The sequence below is a fragment of the Periplaneta americana genome, chromosome 13 (assembly GCF_040183065.1).
Source record: "Periplaneta americana isolate PAMFEO1 chromosome 13, P.americana_PAMFEO1_priV1, whole genome shotgun sequence".
Classification (NCBI taxonomy): Eukaryota; Metazoa; Arthropoda; class Insecta; order Blattodea; family Blattidae; genus Periplaneta; species Periplaneta americana.
The window spans coordinates 58,916,539-58,941,723 of NC_091129.1; the positions used below are offsets into that span (position 1 = coordinate 58,916,539).

At 32.5% G+C, this 25,185-nt stretch overlaps 1 protein-coding gene across 2 annotated transcripts; it reads right to left on the reverse strand.

Annotated features, from left to right (window-relative positions):
• Window positions 1–304: 304 nt before the first annotated feature.
• LOC138711985 (sperm-associated antigen 7) lies at window positions 305–23,801 on the reverse strand. Of its 2 annotated transcripts, XR_011335565.1 has the most exons (7): window positions 23,586–23,801; window positions 23,356–23,423; window positions 14,992–15,080; window positions 12,925–13,096; window positions 9,465–9,621; window positions 7,203–7,327; window positions 305–4,677 (listed from the first exon to the last, which is right to left on the reverse strand). XR_011335565.1 is itself a non-coding variant. In XM_069843307.1 (6 exons), exons 1-6 carry the CDS (start codon window positions 23,662–23,664, stop codon window positions 4,565–4,567), a joined length of 678 nt encoding a protein of 225 aa, XP_069699408.1. In that variant the 5' UTR covers window positions 23,665–23,789; the 3' UTR covers window positions 305–4,564. The 2 variants fall into 2 exon arrangements, 1 of the variants encoding a protein (XP_069699408.1); XM_069843307.1 differs by lacking the exon at window positions 7,203–7,327 and having other exon boundaries at window positions 23,586–23,789.
• Window positions 23,802–25,185: the final 1,384 nt, after the last annotated feature.

The following is a 25,185-nucleotide window of genomic DNA, read 5'->3' on the forward strand; positions in this document are numbered from 1 at the left end:
CAATGAAAATAATACTGTTTTTTTTAATTATGGTACACTGCTATAGGTCATGTACATTGCACCTGTTACATTGTACAGCTATGGTACCAGTCTCACATTCCAATCCACCTTCACAGAACTTGAAATTGACTACCTACAGTCTTTTTGTGACATCCCACGCTCCCCTTAATGTTAATTCAGTGGATAAAAGAAGGGACGCTTAACTGCTCTCATTCCACACCCCTGCACATATGTGAGAGCTCACATTAGAGGAACCTGGATAATAGGAAAACATGATTTTCTGCAAAACATTTCCAGATAAAAATACATATTTACTACATTTATTTAAAGAAAAATCAAAACAAAATGACATATTTTCAAAATAATTTCTATCAACATTAGTATTGCATAATGAACAAAACGAATACACATATCAAATGTCATGGCTGTTCTTCCCCTTTCTTTAAAAGCTTTCACTACACAGAACCACTGTAGGAAACAAATATATATAGAATCCCCTCAAAATAATTTCAGGATCACAGTCTGTTCAGTGGTTCATGTTATGAAAGTATTCCAGCATAATGGTACTCATGTTTCTGTGCTGTAACAATGCACTATCAATATTAGTAAATTAGGAAAATTACGTACAAATTATTAATACATTCGGGCAGATTTATGAACTCCAATACATTGCACCATATACTGCATGACAAGACAATCATAAAATTGATTTTAATAATGTAGCTTAGCATTGCTTGAAATTTCATTTTTAGTTTTTATTTTTTAACTTGTAAACCTGCTCTTTAGAATTATAAGGCAATACTTTACCCCAGTGGTTCCCGACCTTTTTTGACTGACATCACACTTTACAACTCTCACGACATCGCGACACATTTATTTGTTTTTATTACTACTAATATTATAATAATAACCAGTGCTTTTTCTGGAGAAAAAGGTGATGGAACTCTCTGTAGAATATTTTATAGCGAACGGAGAGATGATTACTGTTCATTGCGTGGGAATTTTGTTGTTTTTAATCTCGTTTTGGTCCCACTAAGAGTTTCAACATCTAAGCCATTCTAGCGCATTCTGCCAGAAAAAAAGGCATTGCTAACTTCTATGTAGTGTCAGACATCCAGTGTTGTAGATAGGTAGACGTTCACACAATAGAAAAAAAAAAAAAGAAGGCAGAAACTTGAGTGGCATTAGTAAAAAACAAAGGTACGATAACTGTGTGTAAAATATCCCAACCTATCTATGCTGGATGTCAGATAAAAGATTTGTAATATTGTTTTTGAAAACTCGTCTATTTAAATTAATGTGAAGTCTGCACTTGGTGAGTTCCACAGAGTATCTCTATACATGGTCTTATGGTTGACAGGCCAACATGTAAATCATATTCAAGATGCAGCAGTCTGTTCATTTTTTTAGATTTCACTATTTTCATGGTGGAAAAATGCTGATTCACACAAATATGAATTTAAAAACGGCTGTTCTAAATAAATTTTTAGTTTATTTGGCACCGTCGACTGATTTGACAAAACATTTTCGCATATAAGACGCTCAGGATTTTGTTTATATTAATCTCCACGCTACGTAAAACCATATTACAAATATTCATCACTATATTTATGAAACGCAGTACGTTTTTGTAGACCCTGAAATGTTCTGGGTTTCGCTCACATTATTTCAATTAGCACTACTGTGATCTAACCCAGAACTTGATTCGGATCTTTTTCGAATTAAACATTTGTTCATGATAAAATCTAAATAAAGCACTTTTGATAAAATAGTTGTACTATCATCCGCTCATACGTATATTGTATATACTGAAACTGACCAATATGTTCTGATGATATTAAACTGTTTTTACTAAGTGGGAAGAGTAAACGAATTACAAAGCATTGTTGCAGGTGTTCACTTTCATTCGAATTACCGCCAAGCTGAAAAATTAAACTGAGCATTATTGTAGATAAAGTCTGTCTCAAAATAAAATGTACCATATCAAAGACTTCATTGTAAATAAAAAATGCGTTGTAAAGACACTGGCATAAAATTTATTTTTCGGTTCCAAAATTGCATGACACACTCCATGGGGCTGCACAACAGACCACTGGTTGGGAACCCCTGCTTTACCCTAAGATCTATCGGAAACATGACTATTTTCCTATTATTGAATTTAAAAAAAAAAGTTTTGACCATTGATAAATGACAAGACACCATTTCGTAGCACTTTGTAAAATCATTCAGATAACCTAGAAAATGAAGGGGAACCAGCTCCACGGTAAGATACAGTATCCTACAAGTGGAATAAAAATTAACTTTTTCTGTGGTCCAAATTTGTGATATAATGGTTAGTACACATTACCATGGCTCACTAGAACTGTTTCTTTTCATTTTCTGGGTTAGGCCTATATGAATTATTTTATAAAGTGCTCAGTTTTTAAAGAAAAGTCATATGGGCTGCAGAAATTGCGGGTTTGTTCATTTAAATTGTACTGGAGAGACCTGGGAATATTTTAATTGAAAGGATAAGATGATTTCAGCATGCGTTTAACTTAAAATTAATAATCTACAACCCTTCAGCGGTATGTTGGTAGCTTACTCAACATGCTAATTTTATTGAAAATGCTTGACAATTTTCATCCACAGTATGCACATCGAAAGGAGGATAACTGTGTTCATTATGCTTCACATAATAAAGTAACTGCATACAAGTAAAGAGCCTTCTGAATAGCTGATTATAAACACACAATATCTATATTTACAATTATTAAAAATAAATAGAGAATAAACTGGTAAGACTAATGATTTCACAGCTATCTCAGTGTGAAACTTCGGTTCTGAATCACAGATGATAACTATCTTATTTCCAATAACTTACTGATACAATACATTGAACAGTTCACTTTCTCTAGAAGTACAATATTCAATTTTGTATTAAATACTGGTTGTAAGAAATTATAAATTCATTAAATATATACACAGTATTTAGAGCAAGAATCCACGCAAAAGTTACACTAGAGAAATTCATTGAATAAAATAAGAATTACGTATTATAGTAAGCAAAGAAACTTAGGATTATAAAGTCATCCATGAGTCTTTGCTTCACAGACATCAAGAATATACTATTTGATTTTAGTTTTGTAGCTCTTTTGTATGGATATGTGAGTGATTCAATAAATAAGTTTGGTAGAGAAATTAAAGATGTACGAATTAAAGCTTCATTTTTCCTTTATTCCTGAATACAGACATAAATCTCAGTATTATAAAAACCCTTCTGAACCCTTGTGTCAAGGATTGTGCATTGCCTACATATATTGGAAATCGTGCTATGATGCTCCAAATTTATAACTGCTATGGATACGCTAATATTTCAACTTCATGTTGGGAACAATTAATGTATCAGTACAAATGTCTACAGTCATTCATTTATCAGACCTAAGACATTTACTAAATAATCCATGTATAAAAATATCGCACTCATGAACACAGCTGATTGAAATTTGGTTCAAAATATACTCAATGAATATATCATTGTAGTGTATGACAATGTGCCAAGTATCAACAGTAACTTAAAAGGAAGACCATATGAAGACTTTTGATGTTTCATGTACTCAGATCAGGGAGCTGTAGATAATAACTTGTCCCGAAACAGAGCTCTCATGTTATGTTGTTTGCTTTTTGATGTTTAATTTTAAAAGAAAAGTATCAGTTTAGTTTTGCTTGCGACAAAGCTTCCATAGCAATTTCATTCTGAACAAATAGAAACAACACTGTTCTATAAATAAAATTTCTGCCTCATCTCTCTGGTGTTGTCTGTCTGATAGGTTTTAAAAATAATGGAGAACAAAACCATCTAGAATGAGTTTAACCATATAATAAATTCTCATCAACATATAAACGTTTTCAAGCACTATTTTGTTGTACGAAATCGTTTCAATTTCTAAAATAAAGTTTAGTCTTCAAAGCAATTTGGAATATAAAGCTATGAATTATATCATTATTCGAAACTAATATGATGGACTAAAAGTTACAGGAAATCACACATCAATTTCGAATGTGTTTCGGTAAATTAACTTCGCAAGAAAATATATGACCTGCAATGCCAGTTCAGACGTTAACTTCTTTCTGATGCCAACCAGCGTAAAAAAGAAGGTACACTAAATGTGACCTTTTCAAAATTACGGTGCTGTCAAAATCTCGAAATTAATTTTTTCATTAATCACGTTACCTTCACTATATTTTATCACATATGAAAAGTAAAAACGTATTGTACACTTAGGCATAATGTAGATTCTACTATGATGAGACCAAGTCTTTTGCATGCTGTAGCTCTGTTCACTGTCTCACAAAGTAGGTCATTCAAACACAAAAAAGATCTGTTGGCTAGCTTTAATTTAATAAGTAAACATAATAATGGTGCAGCTGTTAATGGAAGGAACTTCTTCAGTCTCCCAGGATGAAGTAAGTTTCAATAATCATCCTTATTTTGTAAATACACCGTTGATGGTGCAATGCCAGAAGTGATCTAGTACAATGGTACACTATGTAAAAAACAATCCTATAATCTTGTAATTGTAATCTATTCCGCAGAATCTGATGTTGGATTATGGCTGACTTTCTGGCGTTTCTTTGACTGGATATCAGCAAGAGTTTGTTCGATTGATCGTACATCCTTCTTATTTTCACTGGGTACTGAAATAAAAACGATCACATTAGTTACTGGTGCTTCAAAATAACAAAGACTTCATATTAAAAATAGATTACATGACAACATATATTTTTACGATACTAGGTGGCTTTGAAAACATGATCAATCAGAATTTTACTGTTCCTGTTTCCAAAGTTTCTTTTTCTGGTTCACAAAGACTTAATAAGACTGGATTAAATCTCTGCAGTGGTTTCATGGTTAGAACATCAGACTGTCACACAAGTGGACAAGGTCGCAGTTGGGATATTTCTTGGAATCTGTATTACTTTCAAATAAGCTGTAACTTCTAAAGATCTCACTTTAGAAAAAAAAATGTTTCAAACAGAACTCGCCAAAATTGGAGAACCAGGAAAAAAAAATATATATATATATATATAAATATATATATATATATATATATATATATATATATATATATATATATATATATATATATATATCCATTACTTACTATGTTAGAAAATTCAGATGTGCCCCCCCCCCCCCCCCCAGCCCAATGGAATGCCATCCATAACGCAATCTGAAAGGCCCCTCCCTCTGATGAGAGTTGGAAAAATCAACATTTAGTTTTGTTGATCCATTTTACACTTATGTGGGCCACCTTATACATACTCGTATGTTTATATGTAAATAATGTATAATTCCATATGTCTTTTTTATGTGTAAATTTTAATACATGTGCAGACTCTAATTTTTAACAACAAAAAAATACATATATTTAAACTACTATTGAGTCATTCCACGTCAAATCGCACAGCAATAAAACACGACCTTCTCGGAAATGGTCGAATTTTTTTTCATGAATTCCAGACATCAAATAAGGAGACCCGTATTTTTTTATTTTCACAATTATTAATTATTTGTGTAGTCATGAATATTTGAAGTTACGCAAATTATGCGTGCACTGTTACATAAACTCGCTTGGAACTTTGTGTCTACATATAATTGAGATTTGCGGTTTGGCACATTTGAAAGACGAAATACAACACTTTTTATTACTTTAGGCCTATCACAAATAAATTTATAATTTGGCCTATTTTTTTAATAATTTCTTTTTCAAAGCAAAATCACTATATTAAATAGCCACGTTAAAAATCTGAAAAAAATATAGACTTGTTCGCTGATGTATTATCTGTACACTACTGCATTTATAAATATGGGATCGGCACCCATACATTTGTAACAATTTATTTTCCGGAGGTATGCACGCGCTCGCGATCCCAGCTAATGAACTGTTTGCAGCCATAGGCTAGAAGGCTGCCCGTGGAAATTTCCCGTTGCATCTGATGTCACCATACTAATCATCAAATGATTAATACCTTAAGGAACAGTAAATATCTTATCTAAAATTATTTTATTATTGTCAGCTCAGGGGGAAGCCCTTCACAGTTTATACTGTAATATAGCAAAGTGTTTGATGATAGCAAGACTGGGTAAGGCAGTAAACTTTATGGCAGTAAACAGATAGCATGAGAGAAAAATAATCAATTTGGGTTTGAATTGACGCATAAGTCGCGACTTATTGATAAAGCTCAATTTAAAGGAGTCTTTGAGTGTGCAAATATGTGATTTGTTTAGTAAAAATCAATCAATTTCCGCATAGGTCAGGTGAAATTATATGTGAAGCCGGTAGTTCTTGTGATATTAATAAACATGAATCAAATGAAAGTGCGGACAGAGAAAGTGATTATCCCAGTATTTCTTCTAGCAGTTCTATGGATACAGTGCTAGAAATCAGTAATATTGAGGAATTAAACAAGAGTTTGATGTCAATAGAATCCCCTATCATGAAAAGAAAGATACAACAAAACGATACCCCCGTGAAAAGTTTCAAAAGTAAAAGGCTCCCTAGCATGTTAAGTTTTTCATGTAGAAGATGCATCATCATCCATTCAAAAGTCAGCCATATTTTATTTTTGACGGAATGCAAAGAAAGTACAACCTGAAAATTACATAGTTATTGCAGATTTTTCTGAAAATTATTCATTTGTAATACAAGATTCAATACAAGGTGTGCATTGGAACATATGCCAAGCCACAATACAGTACAATTTTAATTTTACTTCCTACTTTATTTTATTTTATATTCTCTTATAGGCCTATTAATATTATATCTGAACTGTGACCGAACACGAGCGCTGCTCATTCGGTCTCAAATTTTGTTAATACTACTGCATCTCCTTTTTTTATATTGATTGTATTATTTTATTTCTATTTCTCTTATTTGTAATTATATTCTTTATTCTGTATATTTAAATAAATAAATAAACAAATAAATAAATAAATCCTTTCGCAGTATATTTCAAAGGAGATACAGAAATTCGTTACAAAAGTAATGTCATCTCAGAAACCATGAAACATGACACCGATCCCTTTCACTTTTTTCAATCCGAAGCAATCAATTTCTTAAAGCAAGAATTCAACGATATGAAAAAAATCATCTACTTTTCCAATGGATCAAGTTCACAAAAAAAAAAAAAAAAAAAAAAAAAATTAAATAATTGCTTACATGAAGACGATTATGGAATTAGTGCTGAATGACACTTCTTTGCAATGTCGCATGGTAAAGGTCCATGTGTTGGCATTGGAGATACTGTTAAAAGACTTGCCACGAGAGTTAGCCTATACAAGATCCTATAACATAACAAAAAAAAACTGTTTGATTAGTCACAAAAAAACATTTCTAACGTGTCATTTATATTTTGTCCATTCAATAAGCACAAAAACCACACTGAAAATTTGCAGGCCAGATACCATAATCTAAAACCAATAACTGAAGATTTAGTAAAATAATTTTCTTTCAAGAAAGAAGGTAGGCGAATGAAAATTTAAAATGTGAATGAAAAGAAACATTTGAAAAGCATAATGTACAATTATTTGAAGATATCATAATAAGTAAATTAGCAGTGTTTCCTCGAGTAACTTCATCCGTACTGGGTGTAATGTTGCAACGTTCAGTCAATTATCCAGCGCCGATAAACTTCTTAGCGCGCTTTAACGCTTCCCGTCCACTGCTGCTGCGCCGACCGCTACACATTCTGTCATAAGTAATTAAATTTCCATTAAACTATTGGAGATCCCATTCTGATTTTTTCTGGAATTATTAAGAATACTTCAGTGCACCTAGTAGGCATTTTTTTTAGATTTTTAATAGGGCTATTTCACATTGATGTATATGTTTTAAAAATTGAATTATAAAAAAATATTTGAAATAATTATATTAAAATTAGTTAGTAAATATTTAATAAAAGACAGTACTTTAAGCTTTTAAATGCATTTTTCAAAAAAATTTTAACATCAATATCGTCAGAAATATGACGCTTTAAATGTTGCACTGTGCGACATTTTTAACGAATTTTAACATGTAATATTTTAAAAACAAGTGGACTTAGGAGAAAATAAAAATACCCTAGTTGGTTTATGAGACCCACAGAGTTGGTAAAAAAAAATATAAACGCAATCAGAAATATGAAGGTCAAAATTTGTATAATTTTGTGCGATTTGACGTGGAATGACTCTATTACGAGATGCACTTCTGATTGAGGTTCTGGCTGATAAGTACATCTGTCATCAGGCAGTACATCTCACTTGTGGAAATGTGTCAGAGGAAGATCAATTTGTTTATATACATCTTAATAATATATAACTAATCAGTAATGTATGCAATGGAGGGGGAAAGGAACTGGCCACTCTACCCCATTATCTCCTGCCTAGTTGCCTCATGTTGGTATCGTTTGTGGGGTCTAGACCTGTCTTCGGACAGTTGACTAAACACCAACATTACGAGATGATCACCAGAGAATTCCAACCACTGAACGCAAAATGAATACTGAAGAGTGTGAATCCAAAAAAAGCTTTGTTTTGCATAATTTAATTACAAGTCAATTACTTGTTATGTTTCTAGAAGTAAATCTGAAAATTGTTGTTACTTGCCACGTGTTCCATTGCAGGCACACATAATGGCAGGAAGCACTACCAACCAAAATATAGACATGTTGAGATGTGAGAGAGTACCAAATTATAATTCCAACTCATTGTCACTGTGCAGTGCTAAATTTTTAATATGTAATTTATGGTATAAACGTTTCCTTTAATTCTTTTTAAATTATAATATTGAATTTATTATGGTTCACAGCAGCAAATATTCTAACTTACTTACTGGCTTTTAGGGAACCCGGAGGTTCATTGCTGCCCTCACATAAGCCCGCCATTGATCCCTATCCTGAGCAAGATTAATCCAGTCTCTACCATCATATCCCACCTCCCTCAAATCCATTTTGATTATCTTCCCATCTACGTCTCGGCCTCCCTAAAGGTCTTTTTCCCGCCTGCCTCCCAACTAACACTCTATATGCATTTCTGGATTCGCCCATACGTGCTACATGCCCTGCCCATCTCAAGCGTCTGGATTCTAACACATTAAATTAAATACTATGAGCAATGGGGGATTCTACATGTTTGGAATTTCCCAGTAAACACATATTGCAATTTGAGTAAATAAAATAGAAGATATTCAGAATAAAAGATGAAGAAACTAAATTGTACACTTAAGAAGTAGACAAAACTTACTCAGAACTGAGTGCAATAATAAGAATATGCGAATTGTTTTCAGTATTTGGTTTTCATAAATACAACAATTTCTAACATACAATAAGACTTTCCTACAGATTCAAAGCCTCAGCCTCTTGAGTCTCGTCTGTGAATATGGTGTGATTCATATCTCACAAAAATCTCTATCAACTTAGCTGAGGACTTAATTTTATCAACATACCAAAACCATATTGTTTATTGGTCTGAGTCTTCCTAGCTGCTTCCTTTGCTGCCTCTCGACCAATCAGATGTTCATATTTTTCTCTATAATTGGAGGTGGGAACAAAATTCTTCGATTTTTTTTGTGCCTCTTCCTCTTGTTTCTTTTCTAGTTCTCTCTGAAATCAAGAATGAAAAAGTGCAGTGCAGTGTTCCACATGAATCACAACTTCTGTAGTTATGTCCAAGTCTTACTAAGTTGTCTATGTTCTGTGAACAAGTGCTCTCTAAGAATGGAATTTGATTTTAAAGTAATTTATTAATTCGAAAATGTCTATTTCTCACCTATAATATAAAAATATAAATCATAATGTGCACCTTTGTTTTTCACAACCTCCCATTCTAATTAGAATGCTAGATTCCCCTGTTTTGTTAACTGTGTAGTCAAATGGCATTTCAAAACACACTGGGGTCTGATTGACATTACCGATTTGTGACAGTATATATGAATTTTTCCGAAGCGAACATATCACATATCTGTGAAAATTAATCACTATCTCCTTGTAATTGCCAGGTAGTCGTTGCGTGATGATGGTTTTCCTGTGAAAGCTGAACCTATTGTGATTAAATACCAGCGTGAGCCATCTGCAGCTGACCTTCAATCCTGTAACTCCAAGTCCCTTTGCAATAGTAAGAACTTTAAGTTGACACATTTTACTTGAAACAGCACCACCAAATTGCCTCTTATCAGTTACATAGTCACAAAGCCTCTTCTCAATTTCAGGAAATTTTGCTTTTAGCCCACGAAATGTCCAGCGATTATCACTGGTCTGTTCAAGACGCGTTTTGTTTTTATGCGAATGGCATATGCAACTTTTACCTACGTCATTCTTTCTTCCCATTGCGTGGTTACCAACTTGTTCTGCTTCTTCAATAATATGGAGTTTTTCTTTAGCAGTGAATGATCAGTAGTGCGAACTTCTTGAAGCCATGATTAAACACCACATAACAACTGACCTGCACTTGACTCATGGCTTCCCACTTAACTGACCCACGTACAACACATGCTATTGCTTCAAGATCGGAGTACCAATAGCTACCAACCTTGCTGCAAATAATACCCACACCCCAATTTTTGCAAAAATGCGGAGATTATTCGAGTATATACGGTATAGTCCAGATCAGCTTACTTAATACCCTAAGAGTGAAACCTTACTATTTTCCCCCATTACTATATATGCTAGTGGATTATGGTGATTTTCTAGTCTGAAGGTTGAATTTTCTTTTGCCAACTTCGTTTCGAATTTCGGTACTGAGAAATACTACAACTCATAGTGATTTTCTATGTGTTATGTTGGCAGCAGTAACAGCCACTATATTTCTGAGCGAATTACTGGAAGCTAGTGAAATTTGAACTTAATAATAATTAATTAATATCAGTATTAATATTAATACATACTAGTTATTTTATGCGTTGTGGTTACAATTCAAGATTATAGTTGTATAAGTGTAAATAAATATGTTGTTGTTTTCTAATGCCAGGTGTTTGACAATAAAGTCATTTGACCTCTTGCACTCCAATATTTTTCAAAGATATTATCATGACCAGCCACTGAAGCACAGATTTTGAGGTGTTCCGAATCCATTTCTTGGTGTAAATAAATATAACATATGGTGTAATACATGCACTTGGGTGATTGATAGAAATGCCATTTCACATTTCAATTCATTTCTTTTGTGTTTAGATTTTTATTACAATAATGCCAAAGAGAGGAAATAGCATGGCAGTGACTCCTCAAACAAAGAAAGCGTGTCATTCAGAGTACCTTTCAGGAATCTATAGTTCATATGTAGGCTATATTGAACTGAAGAAAGACGATAATGAAGAAGGAACTATGCGCACAGAGACAGCAATCATAACTAGAATAGCAAAATTATTAGGAGTAAGTATTCTTAAGCATACATTTCAAAGTGGCACTGGTTTTCGGAGTTTGTACTAATTTTATGTGATCAAACAAAATACATTTTTAGGTTAGGTCTTGTAAATTGTAAAGTGTTTAGTCAAAGCAATGAATTTTATGTTGGCAGACAAAATAGATTTTAATATTAGATCATATTAATCTACTAATTACCAACAATGTGCGAGAGGTTCAGGAGGAAAATATAGGCCTACTCTTTCACAAATTATTACACCATTTAGGAAACATCTCCCAACCCAACATAAAGGCGAGATGTGGTAAATAAGCAAAGCACCGTTATTGTTGATACTATATTATTATTATTATTATTATTATTATTATTATTATTATTATTATTATTATTATCATTATCATTATTATTATGGTATATGGCATTGTGATTTCACCCTCTTTTATGGTACAGTATCTGGTATTAGTTGGCAATACTGAAAAGATGGCCAAATTAGTCTTTTAGGAACTGCTCTTACATGATCCTCACTATATATCGGTATCTCATGTCATTAGAATTGTGCAGAGTAGGTCTGCTTCTAAAAATTTAAGTCTATCTGGCTTCGCCTGATAGAATTCCAACTGAGATTTCAGCACCTTTTGACTTGCCTAAATGTAGGCTAACCAAAACAATGAATGACTATTTTATTATGTCTTTAAAAATTCCAAATAAATTTCCGACATGTTTTCAATCTTGAAAGGAAGTCTTAACAGACTTGTCTCTGGTTGGTTGATCAACAAACCCTTTTATGATATTTATGAGTTTTTTAATGTTAATGTTGTTTAGTGTTTCTGACACAATTTTGTCTTTTACGTCTCTGTTGTTTATTTTGCATGCATTATTTGACTTTGTCAATTGCACAAATATGTGTTTACTGACTGTATGATACTCAATATACTCAGTTTGGTATAGAAGATGTAAACTGGTTTTCAGACAAATTTTAGGGGAAAAAGTGCAAACTGGTTTTTCAGACCAATTTTAGGGAAAAAAGTGCGTCTTTTAGGCTGGGAAATATTGTACATTAATAATACTGTTAGGAAGACTTTTATAATTCACCAGAGAATTCTCCTCTACTGAGTGTAGACCAGGGAAATAGAAAATTAGTGGGTACTGTATATCATGTAGCATTATAGGCCTAATCCATAATCAACAACACCACAAAACTAGGTTACATTTTCCAAAATACAGTAGTGTAAGTATGCATGTTAACATTCAATTATGTAAATGTTAAAAGAATATAGATACTGCTAGACTGTAACAGTTCATATTCTAAATTGAAATTTACAGTTACATTTATTTGTATATTTTCAGTGTATGACTTGGCCTTATATCTTGTCTTTGTGTATAACACTACGTGGTAATACAGTCCTTTCCACAGAAGCTGATATTACGAAATCAGATAGCAGCAATGTAAACAAATTGGATGAGACATAAGTAGTTTCAATTTATTAAATTCACTCCAATATAATAGCTCTGCATTTATACTTTCTTCTAATATAAAATAAAAACTGTACCTGATGAGCTAACTGCTTAGCCTTTTCTGGATCCCATGTTTCGCCTCGTCGAAGTGCTGCTAATTCATCATCACTTGGGGCAAATTCTCGTTTGAAAATCATTACATGACGGTCAACTCCTTCCTCTCCTATTGAAAATGCTGGAATTCCTGCAACTTCTGCGACATCATGTCTGTAAATCAAAACCATTCATAAGCTTGTGAAATGACAGTGATCAGGAAATAAATGTGTGATTAAATTCGCTAATGACAATGATTTGCATGTACCAGTTTTCTTTGACTTTATTACTTCAAAATTATGTACAGCAACTAAGTTTACTTTTTGAAGTAAGTTAACTCAGTGCCTTGTTTTTCTCAAAAGAAATCATGTTGTTGGATATCTTTCAAGTCTTTGTGGTACGAATTACATAACATGATCACTACTAATTTGCATTGTTTGTTTTTGTTTTAGGTTTTTTTCCAAAACTATTCACAGATTCACAACCAGTCTGTCATATTTAAAATTTCCTAAGTTTGCACTAAATTATTGCAGGACAAAAGAAAACATGCTCACAGCCCTACCTAGAGTTCCCACTAATGAAGAGATAATAATATTTTGCCCTAATGCTCGAGGGATTACCATTAGATCCACCGTTGGTGGTTCCAAACTTGGCTGAGGATAGTGACATTTTAATGGTAAAAAAAAATAACAATCGGTTCAAAATGAATATAAAGTAAAAAATCCTGTGCAATATATTTAAGGAACATAAAATAATCCTGTCCGTGATTAAGAAGAGACTGTATAAAATTTATTCTTATATAGTCATAGCAAAATATTTCATCTTACAGGTGTCTCCTTCTCAGAAATCAGATTCTCAACACTGAAATCCACAAAGATCTTAACTATCTCTGAAGGTAACAGAAACCAACCATCCCTTTCACTTCAAAAAGGAGAGAGAGAGAGAGAGAGAGAGACAACCAGATGTTTAATAAAATCATATTGCAGAACATTAGTACAAACTTAGCTATTATTCATCCTTTTTAAGTAGTGTATCTGTCGAACCAAAGTTATACCCTCCCCTACACTGAATTGGATCATAAGATGGTATTAAACAAAAGCGTAGAACAGAAAAAAGAAAGACAAATAATTATTTCCATAACACATGAACCAAATTAACATATTCAGTAGACGTATTTTATATTGTGATTAAAAATTGTTTAACCATCCAAGCTAAGCTCAACCCTACATTGAAGGATCAATCACGCTTTTGATGCCATTCACTAGCAAAAGAAGAGTTTAAACATTTTATGTGCACAGTACTGTTTCATAACTACTATTTTCTGGAATTTTCCATGCTGTGATGGTCACAGAGGAAGTCAACAGAAAATCCTGGGGCATTGATATCAATGTCTGGAACTTGGAATAAAGTATTCAATTCAGGTACAATCCCTGTCAATATGGGATGGGTGGCAACTCTACATGATATATTCGAATTTACTTATTAATTGCATGTCAGCGTGTCTCAGTATGTTAGAAATGCTCTAACAGAGAAATGGTTTTTCTCTATCGCTCTCTTTGACTATCTCTGTCTCTGGTAGATGATGATATGGCTACATTACAGAGCTTTGCTACTGGCTCTTGTTATATGCAGGAGATGTGAACTAGGGAATACCGACAAAATATTTTAAGAATACTGTCAATGAAGGTATTCCTCCTTATTTCCCATAATTTACAGACAGCAAGTTTAGAAATTGCTGCATAGGCCTACATCTTACGAAGCAGAATTTAAGAGAACATGAATGATGAAAACAATATTCTTTTCATTATTTCTTAAAATAGAAACCCTATGTATGTGAAGTTCCATTATGCTCTACTTAGCAAACTAAATATAACTTCTCGTATCAACTTCAATAAGTATTATAACACATACTAAATGATTCATAGCAAAACTTGAAGTCAAATAACATAATACTAACATCATGTGGACCCATGTTACTTTGACAGTTAACATTACACACACATCAAGCAATGTGAAGTTAAGTTATAACTACAAACCAAAATATCTGAATATTATAAAATCCTACGTACACAATACTTCTGTGGACCTGTTCCATGGGTTCAAACTTGTACTTCTGTGGTGACCCATCTTGGAGAAACTTGTTAATTTTGTCTTCAATCTGTAAAAGCAGCATACATAATATACTTACTGATTTATTTCGATAATGAAAGGTAGGTACTATGCTCATGATCAACATCATCAACTCAATATGAATAACTCTAAAAATAACTGCTAACTTGTTAAATGAAAATGTACATATAGGCTAATATAATTAAAAATTTATAACAATGTAGTGAAGCTTATTAATTATTTGTCCAGAGCCCATGTTGAATAGTCAAAAGTATAAATTTTTTGGCCATTTTTGAGTATAGGAACCCTAGCATGGCTACTTCTGCCACTTAAGGCTGGTTCACAATAAACTGGGAACAAGAACCAGAATGAAAATGAGAAGCAGAGGACATGAATATGAAAATTTTTGATTCACAATAAACCAAGAATGTAGATGACTATGCATATCGACATGTATGTCAATAACGATATGTAAAGTCGATATTACGCATTCTGATGTTATTTGTATATAATTGACAAATGGCGTTCTCTCATAACATAAACACAGGTTAACCAACTTCGAAATTTCAATCCGATTACAATTTACATTTGATAATTCCCATTTTATCCGTATTTTTTATACATTTCAGATATATTCACCACTCATTGGACTGAACAAGAGTTCCACATATTATGAAGTTTAATTACTAAATGGTTTTAACATTTTTAACATTATTTAAGTTTACTACCTGTAATATTACATTTTAATAATGGAGATGTCTTGTACATCATTAATTCAAATAGTACTCACCACCAATAGCTACGTATGTGACATTGAGATATTGTATAACTCTGCCTGAGGATGCCTGAATAGGCGAAAACGTTCGCAATTTTGTAATTCATGTATATAAACTTAATGACTATAAAATAAGTCATTATTTTACATTGATGTGTCATTGACTGAGTAATAAAATATTATATTGTATTCATTTATAGAAATTGACAATCTGAATATTCCATCATGCTTTCTAAGTTAATGAATGTGAGTCACACAAATATTTATAAGATATATCTCAATTGTAAAATTAAACTTCATAATACGATAGCTAATATTTGGTTTAATCGTAAATGCTTAGAAAACAAAGTCATTCCCAAATATGCCACAATTGGAATAAAATCAAAAAACAAAAACTGCAATTAAGACTAAAACAACTGCACAAATAAATTGGATCAAAAATGAGATCAGGTTTTTATATAAAAAGAAAGAAAACGTAAACATACAGTTATATGAACTTTATTTAATAATTTCAAAGACCTTTGGACAGACATGGCCTCTTGTTGACCTAGAAATTAATGAAAAGATCCATTCACTAATGGAAAATAAATACAATAATTTGAATAAGAAATTAGATAGCCTTACAAATAAAGTTGAAATTAAACATGATATTGAACAACAGAATCCAAAACCAAACAGGACAATTAATTTAACCAATGTAGAATTCACACAGGAAGAAACTAACATTTTGAATCTAGGTTACCGGTACAAATATAATTTTCCTCAACCCAATATAAACCAGACATTAGATACGTTAATAATTGAAACTGAAACCATAATACAAAATTGTGCTCACCCAAACAAAGATTTTCTCAGACATCAAACCGCAAAGTTAATAAAAGATTACAAAAACAGTTCCAAAACCAAAAAAGAATTCAAAAAAGCCAAACAAATAAAACGAAAATTAAATAACTTACAGAAAAAATTTAATGATAATAATTTAGTCCAAGTAAAAGCCGATAAATCCAATGCTGTAGTAATTTTAGATAAAGAACAATATTGCAAAAAAACTTTAGAATTTTTTGAGAAAAATCAAATTATTGAAATTAAAAATGATCCCACAGATATTTATCAAAAAGAAATTAGAACCGTTTTGAAAACAATGCCAGATATTATCCCACCTAATGAAATCTTTAAATGTATTAACCAAAATCCAAAAATTCCATCTATGAAAACCTTACCCAAGACACATAAAAACCCCATAACAATGAGACCAGTAGTTAATTGTATAAATTCTCCAAATTATAAAATATGCAAATTTCTCCAACGTTTTCTAAAATCTGCTTTGAAATTACAACATTTATACACAACAAAAAATTCCAATCAATTGATTAACAAACTTCAAAATTTCAAGATCACAAAAAATACTAAAATGTTATCATTAGATATTGAAAATTTATATACTAATATTCCCATAAAAGAAACTCTTGACATAATAGAGAAAAAACTACTTAAAAACAATATACAAAAATCCACAATAGAGAAAATAATTAAACTACTACACATTGTAACCAAACAGAATTATTTCCAGTTCAATAATAAAATATATACACAACAAAAAGGATTAGCTATGGGCAACCCATTATCTGGTTTACTTGCTGAAACATTTATTCAAGATATTGAAGATAAAGAAGACAATAATATTCTAAAAACACACAATATTACATTTTACAATAGATACGTAGATGATACTTTAATAATTTATGAAAGCCAACAAATCAATAAACAAATATTAGAATCTTTCAATAATTTGCATAATAACTTAAAATTCACACAAGAAATTGAAGTTAATAATATGATTCATTTTTTAGACATTATGATAAAAAAACATAAAAATAAATTAGAATTTAATATTTACAGAAAACCTGGAATTACTAACCATAGCATCCCCATAAATTCAGAACATCCTACTGCACATAAATTAAGTAACTTCAATTACATGATTAATAGATTAATACAATTTCCACTAAGTAAAAACAATTACAAGAAAGAATATAATAAAATAATACAGATAGCCAACGAAAATGGCTATAGTACTAATTTGATTAAAATACTAATAAACAAGAACAAAAGGAAAAAAGAACTAAGTAATATATCTACATTAACAAAACAAAACAAGACCAACAAAAAATACTTCAGTTTAACATATAATAAATATATATCTAGCAAAGTAGCTAACTTTTTTAAAAAAGAAAATATTTCCATAACGCACAAACCAATTAATAAACTCAATAACAATTTAAACAATAGACTTCAAGATGTTAACAAACTCCACAATAATGGTATTTACAGATTGGAATGTTTTACATGTAAAGAAAAATATATAGGACAAACCAAAATAAATTTCAAAATTAGATACAATGAGCACATCTCTGATTTCAAACATAATCGTAAGAAATCTACATATGCATCTCATCTAATAGATACTGGACATGAATTAGGCCCAGCAAATAAAACCTTAAAAATATTAAAATCAGGAATAGAAACTAAATTAATAAATTCTGCAGAAGAATATTACATTGCTAAACAGATTCAAATAGAGAACAGCATTCTTAATGAAAATTTAACCCAAATCCGAAATCCCCTGTACAACCTCTAACCCCGTCACCACGCAATATCCTTCCGCGTAGTTGTTTACACGAATATACACTTCCCCCACGTCATACCAGTTACAGTCCTAATAGCAGCAGGTCGTCTCACGTCTACGTAAGTACGTCCATAATTTGGCCCTTCAATTAATTTTTCAAATTCTACTAAAATTGATATTAATTATTATTTCATTACAGATAATTTACATTAAACACAGGATGTTTATAGTAATCCATACAGTTGCTAACTATGCAGTTGTCACATTTTAAACGACGTGAGTACTTTTAAATATCCAATCCGATTACAATTTACATTTGATAATTCCCATTTTATCCGTATTTTTTATACATTTCAGATATATTCACCACTCATTGGACTGAACAAGAGTTCTACATATTATGAAGTTTAATTACTAAATGGTTTTAACATTTTTAACATTATTTAAGTTTACTACCTGTAATATTACATTTTAATAATGGAGATGTCTTGTACATCATTAATTCAAATAGTACTCACCACCAATAGCTATGTATGTGACATTGAGATATTGTATAACTCTGCCTGAGGATGCCTGAATAGGCGAAAACGTTCGCAATTTTGTAATTCATGTATATAAACTTAATGACTATAAAATAAGTCATTATTTTACATTGATTTGTCATTGACTGAGTAATAAAATATTATATTGTATTCATTTATAGAAATTGACAATCTGAATATTCCATCATGCTTTCTAAGTTAATGTTCTATTTCGTTTATGAAAGGTGAAGTAATTAAAATTTCTCCGCAGTATGTCAGCACTGGCTGTATAAACATTTTGTATGTAGTGTTCAAAGTATTTCTAGAACATCCCCATTTCTTTCCTGCTAGTCTTTTCAGAAGGGAGAATCTTTTACAAACTTTAGAAATATATTTCAAATGGTTGCTCCATGTTAACTTGCTGTCGAAAATAACTCCAAGGAGATATTTGGATTCATAAGTCCTAGGAAGGTGTTGGTCATTGTATTGGATATTGAATTCTCTTTCTTTTTTACCAAGTAAAAATATTTAGTAGTTACTTTTGCTTAAATTGAGTATCGTTAAATTTGATGTATTCCATTCATGTAGTTTTGATTTAGAGTTTTAAGAGCAGAATTTTTAATTTAGTCTCTATGTCTGTGAGATCCGAAAGTCCAAAAAACTATATCAAATAGTGTTGTTGTTTGATTCCTCTAATAGGGAGGGTAAGTCATTTATATAAATATTGAATAAAGTTGTGCTGAGAACAGCGCCTTGAGGTAGACCTCGATATGTTTGTCTGTAACTAGAGAATGAGTTACTGAATTTAGTAACAATGAATCTTTAACTAAAGAATTCTGATATCCATCTGAACATATTGTTGGAGATACTTAATTTCTGGAGCTTTAGTAATAATTTATTTCTCCAAAGAGAGTCATATGCTAATTGAAAGTCAATAAATATTGCTAAGGCATTGATTCCATAGTTTTTGCTATCATGCTTCATAGTGCTATCGGTCGATAACTATTAACATCATGAGCAAGTTTTCCTTTTTTGTGAATTGGTACAATGATTGCTTTTTTCCAATGTGCAGGAATTGAGGTGTTCCATGATAAATTGTAAATGGATAAAAGTGCAGACTTGCCTTTTTCTTCCAGATGTTTAAAAAATTCTGAATGAATATTGTCAGGACCAGGAAACTTCTTAGTTTTTAAATTTTATATAGCTATAGTTCTTTAGAAGTAAAATTTTGATGAAATATTTCAGGTTTTATGATATTACTAGTAATATTATTGTTATTGTTTTTATGTAATTCTCTTTTGATAAATTTGTCAGTTTTTTAATATTGGAATGTAGGCCTAATCTGTGAGAGTCTGAGTAGTGTTTATTGAATGCATTTGCTATATCTCTACTAACTTATCTGTTAGTGTTTTGTTATTATTTTAAATTTTAATTTAATAGTCTGATTCAATATTTTGGGTTTGAAAATGCTCTCTCAATTAATGACACTCAATAAAAGAATTGTATTCCAATGGATATCCCATTGTGGAATCCTGGAAAACGAGAATGAGGATGCTTTAGCAAAGAAGGGGAGCACTGCTACTTACAGACTTGTTACTAAATCTACGTATTACTCTGTGAAAAGATTTATTAAATCTACATACTTAGACTTCAACAAACAAAATTTGATAACACAATCTCAAGGGAAAAAATGGAACTCTCTTCATCATAATCCACAGTTAATACCCGATTTACCACGCAAATTGTCTGTAGCTGCATTTAGACTGGCAACAGGCCATAACTGTTTGGCCAAGCACCTGCATAGAATTGGAATATACCTTAACTGCCCATTGTGCAATTCAAATCAAGAAATGGATTCGGAACACCTCAAAATCTGTGCTTCAGTGGCTGACCATAACAATATCTTTGAAAAATATTGGAGTGCAAGAGGTCAAATGACTTTATTGTCAAACGCCTGGCATTAGAAAACAATAATATATTGGACCCAGAGTAAATTGGGCACCGAATTTCAACATCTGAAACTCACCCTCCAGCAGAATGGATATCAGCTAAGGACATTGCAGCCGCTCTCAAAAGAGCAAGACACAAGAAGAAGAAGCAGCCCACCACTGACACACAAGAAATGGACAAACCAGGCATAGCCTGTCTTTCATTCACGGGGAAGTTGTTGGGAAAGATAAGCAATTTACTCTACAAGCATGGAATAAAAACAATCCATAAACCTCCACCTAAAATTAGGAACAGAGTCAGATCAGTGAAAGATGATCTAAGCCTCAGAGTACCAGGCATCTACAGCATTCCTTGTGAATGTGAGGCAGCTTATATTGGCCAGGCTGGACGTACAATAACTATACATCTTTCTGAACACCAACGAAGCATCAGGTTAATGCAGCCAGAAAAATTCGGATTGGCCGAACACTGTATTGAAAACGGCACTAGGATTAATTGCAATAAAACCGAGGTCCTAGCGAAGGGTTCGGCTACTGGGATAGGAGAAGGACACACTGGCCATAGTGTTGGAAAGCGTAACCTGAATCGGGATTCAGACGTCAATTCAGCACTGCATGGACACCAGCTATAAAAATTCTCAACACACACACACACACAACGTCATCAACGGAGGACATATGAGAACACGTCCACTGGGCCTACCGAGGAACCAGTGATCAGTCAGCCGCCCCGCACAACATAAGACAACACGTCGGCCATATTCACGCCACAGTCAGCAATGCATGGAACACAGAAAGCCAATCAGTACCCAGCTTCTCTTCTGACCACTCCCCCCGGCACTATAAATAAATAGCAAGATATCCCCCTAATTATTACATCCATTTTCGGCTTTCCCCCTCGACATTTTTTAGTGCTCCTTCAGTGGAGCGGTGAAACCTGAAGTGAGACAAGTGGCCAACAGGCTTGGAGCTCACATATTCAGTTTTTCATAGACCCAACCCCCTTACAAGGACGTATTTTCACGTACCTTTAAAGTTTCTCCTCCCATTTCCCTCATTCATTCATTCCCCCCTCCCCTAATTACCAGTTAACTTTGAAGAAGGGCTAGATGAACACCCTCGAAACGTCGGTGTATCACCAACTTGTTACCTGGCCCGAGAATGTTAAGAATTATTTCTTTATTTTTAATTTTCATTTCATTTATTGTATTCCATAGATCTTATAAATTAGCACTGAAGCTTTAAGATCTGGAACAAATCAAAAGTTAAGACTATATAATTTTTTGACGAGATTAGGTGAGACCGAGGATTCCCAATAGATTACCTGACGTTTGCCTTATTGTTGAGGAAAATCTCGAAAAAAACTCAACCAGGCAATCCGCCCAAGCCTGAGTACAGCTCTGAATCAGAAGACAAGTGAGCCTGCTGACTGAGCTATGCTGGTGGCTCTACAAAAATATACAATAACAGCAAGCAGATTCATCAGTTAAGCTATAAAAATATTCAATACATAATTAATTCAAATTACAAGCATATACAATTTATCAATCAATTAAGCTAAACAAAAATATGCAACACATAGCAAGCAGATCAATTCGATTTGCAACATATAAATTAGGTCTACAGTTCATCAGTTGAGGTATACAAAAAATATACAATACATAGCAAGTAGATTAATTCAATTTTACAAGCATAAACAAGAAGCTACTCGTGAACAAGTGCTCGGCTCAACTATACAATTACACTAACATTTTCTTCATTCATTCATTCTGCGTTCTGCCCGAGGGCAGATCTTTCACTGCAAACGCAACTTTCTCCAATCTTTCCTATTTTCTGCCTTCCTCTTTGTTTCCTCAATCCATATATCTTAATCATTTTCTTCAAACATACTACAATTTAATCATTACTACATTATTATAATCACAGTCCTCCGGGATGAAAATTTACTCAAAAGACTGTTAATCTGTTCATATCAGTTCCTTTCATTTATTATTAATGTGTATTATGAACAAAGAGGAAAGTGCGTACAACAACCTTACCGATAAAAACAGCATACATAAAAGATTTGTTGGTGAAACTAGTGCTCAGGTAGTTAGATTTGGTTTGTTCAGATTTTTGGTATACCTACCAAAAAACGTATAGGCAAGTAATACCAAAAACCTGAACAAATCGAACCTAACCTGTCACTGATACTCGATGATGTCATTATGTCCGTCATATTGATCAACGATGTCTACCGCATTACCTGTTTTTTTTTTTTTTTTTTTTTTTTTTTTTTTTTTTTTTTTTTTTTTGTGGAGATGCAGTTGATCGTAGTTCTATATGTACATAACAAAAGCCTAAACTAACCAAAAGTAACCTGTCACAGATTCGTATATGCAAGTGTATAGGCGGAGTAGAAAGGGAACTAACTCAACGCTAGTTTAGCCGATTTGTTTTCTAAATATACTTACCTTTTCTCTAAAAGTTTTCAGTTTCTCTTTCTCCTCTCTCTGTTTTCTCAGATATTCTTCCTTTTGTTCTATAAACAAAACAAATAAATCTCAATTTTTTATACAAAGAAGTAAACTAAAACAAATGTTAAGAATTACTACTAATAATCATTTATATACACGGTTGAGTCTATATTAACGCAGCATAACCTTTCAATAATGTAAGTATAAAGGTTAGGTTAGTATCTTACTTTTCATCAGTGTCCTTTGTTTATCACTAATAGATGGAGGTTTATCCATAGAATTTAATATTGAGCCAAGTAAATCCATTTTATACCGTAATACCAATTTAATCAAATATTTGTGTTTGAACTTATAAATTCCAAATGTTCACATTGCCAATTGCAGCCAAAGATGAACTATTAACTTCAGACGTGCTTGTTAATGTTCTAAACATTCAGCTACAGCCATCTATTCCAAGGTGTTGTAAACAGTGTTCTGGTCGTCTGTATACTTTATAGTCCACGAGTTAGCATCTAAAGCCCGGTTCAAACGGTGCGTGTTTCTGTGATGGATTCCAAGGTGGCTGCGCGGATGGGTCGCTTGCGTGGTCACTCACCGTTAATAATGCGCTCTGGTGGCTCCGTGGAGCCAGCTTGCTGGATTACGAGGGTAGGTTCCTTGCTATTTTTCCTGCGTGCTTCTGTGCTGGTTCAGTGTCACCAAAATAGTTGTTCTCCAACTAAATATTTTTTTTATGTATTTCTTAGTTTCTAAGGATAGAATAATCAAATATAGAACTTTAGTTGTTTTAAACTTCTTGTTTAATTGCTTTGTTGCAACATTTACTATTATTAATGTAGAATTTTAGTTGTTTTTCACTTATGGTTAGTTTCTTATTTATCATAAGTGTTATCCTAGATCATATATGTAACAGATATGTCGGGCTTATAGGCTTTGAGGTTAACAACTTTTGTCAGGTTTACTACGCTGCCATCTAGTTGTTACATAAGGAGTCACGTCATAATTCCCATTTGAATTGCATTAGCGACTGTGCTGCCATCTCGTGTTCGTTTACGGCGGACGGGTGGCGATCCTGGCTGTTGTTTTCTTCAAAGTGCTGCCGATTTTAACGTAGCGAGGAGTTATCTGTTACATATATGATCTAGGGTGTTATCTAGACCTTGGGAGCGAGAAACCAACAGTGTGGATCAACCTCGGGAAGTTTGCAGACGCTACTATTTTAAAGGGAGAGGATGGTATTTTTGATGAAAAATTACTAAATTAAAAAAATATATATATATTCTTTAAAATACTCTGTGATATGTGTGCATCGCCATTTTTAAACTTCCTGCATTATGGATTTTTAAATCACTCGCCCACTTTCATTGTTTTTCCGGTAAATTAAATTTTCAAAAAATTGCTTTTTTCTTTAAAATATCCTTTGATATGTGTGGAATACATTGCATAACATTTTGTGGGTATTTGTGCCCTTATCGGATGTTGAGACGTCATTTTTAAGCTTCCTGCGCTATGGATTTTTAAATCACACTCCCGCTTTTATTGGTTTCCAGTAACTTCATTTTTTTTGCTACATTGCCAGACAAAATGAATATAATTTCTGAACTATTAAAGATACATGCATGATATTTAGAACACACATTCTTTAGACTATAAGGAAACTTTTCTCTGTAACAGAATTTTGTTAATTGATTTCATTTTAAAAATACGTGCGTTTGTTTGCAAGAAAGGAAATCAGAAATTTGTTATTAAATTTTAATTGTTTATTTTACCAACGTAGGGACTAATATCAAAATTCTGTTATAGACAGTTTGTAGGACATACTTTTGC

What these genes read in the sequence shown, in the direction of transcription:
- LOC138711985 (XM_069843307.1), bottom strand. Translation starts at nt 23,664, where the DNA reads ATGGATTTACTTGGCTCAATATTAAATTCTATGGATAAACCTCCATCT. An exon ending in TGAAAACTTTTAGAGAAAAG is followed by an intron (nt 15,081 to 23,355) that starts GTAAGTATATTT and finishes CTGCTTTTACAG; the next exon opens with ATTGAAGACAAAATTAACAA. An exon ending in CAATAAACAATATGGTTTTG is followed by an intron (nt 4,678 to 9,464) that starts GTATGTTGATAA and finishes TTTTTATTTCAG; the next exon opens with TACCCAGTGAAAATAAGAAG.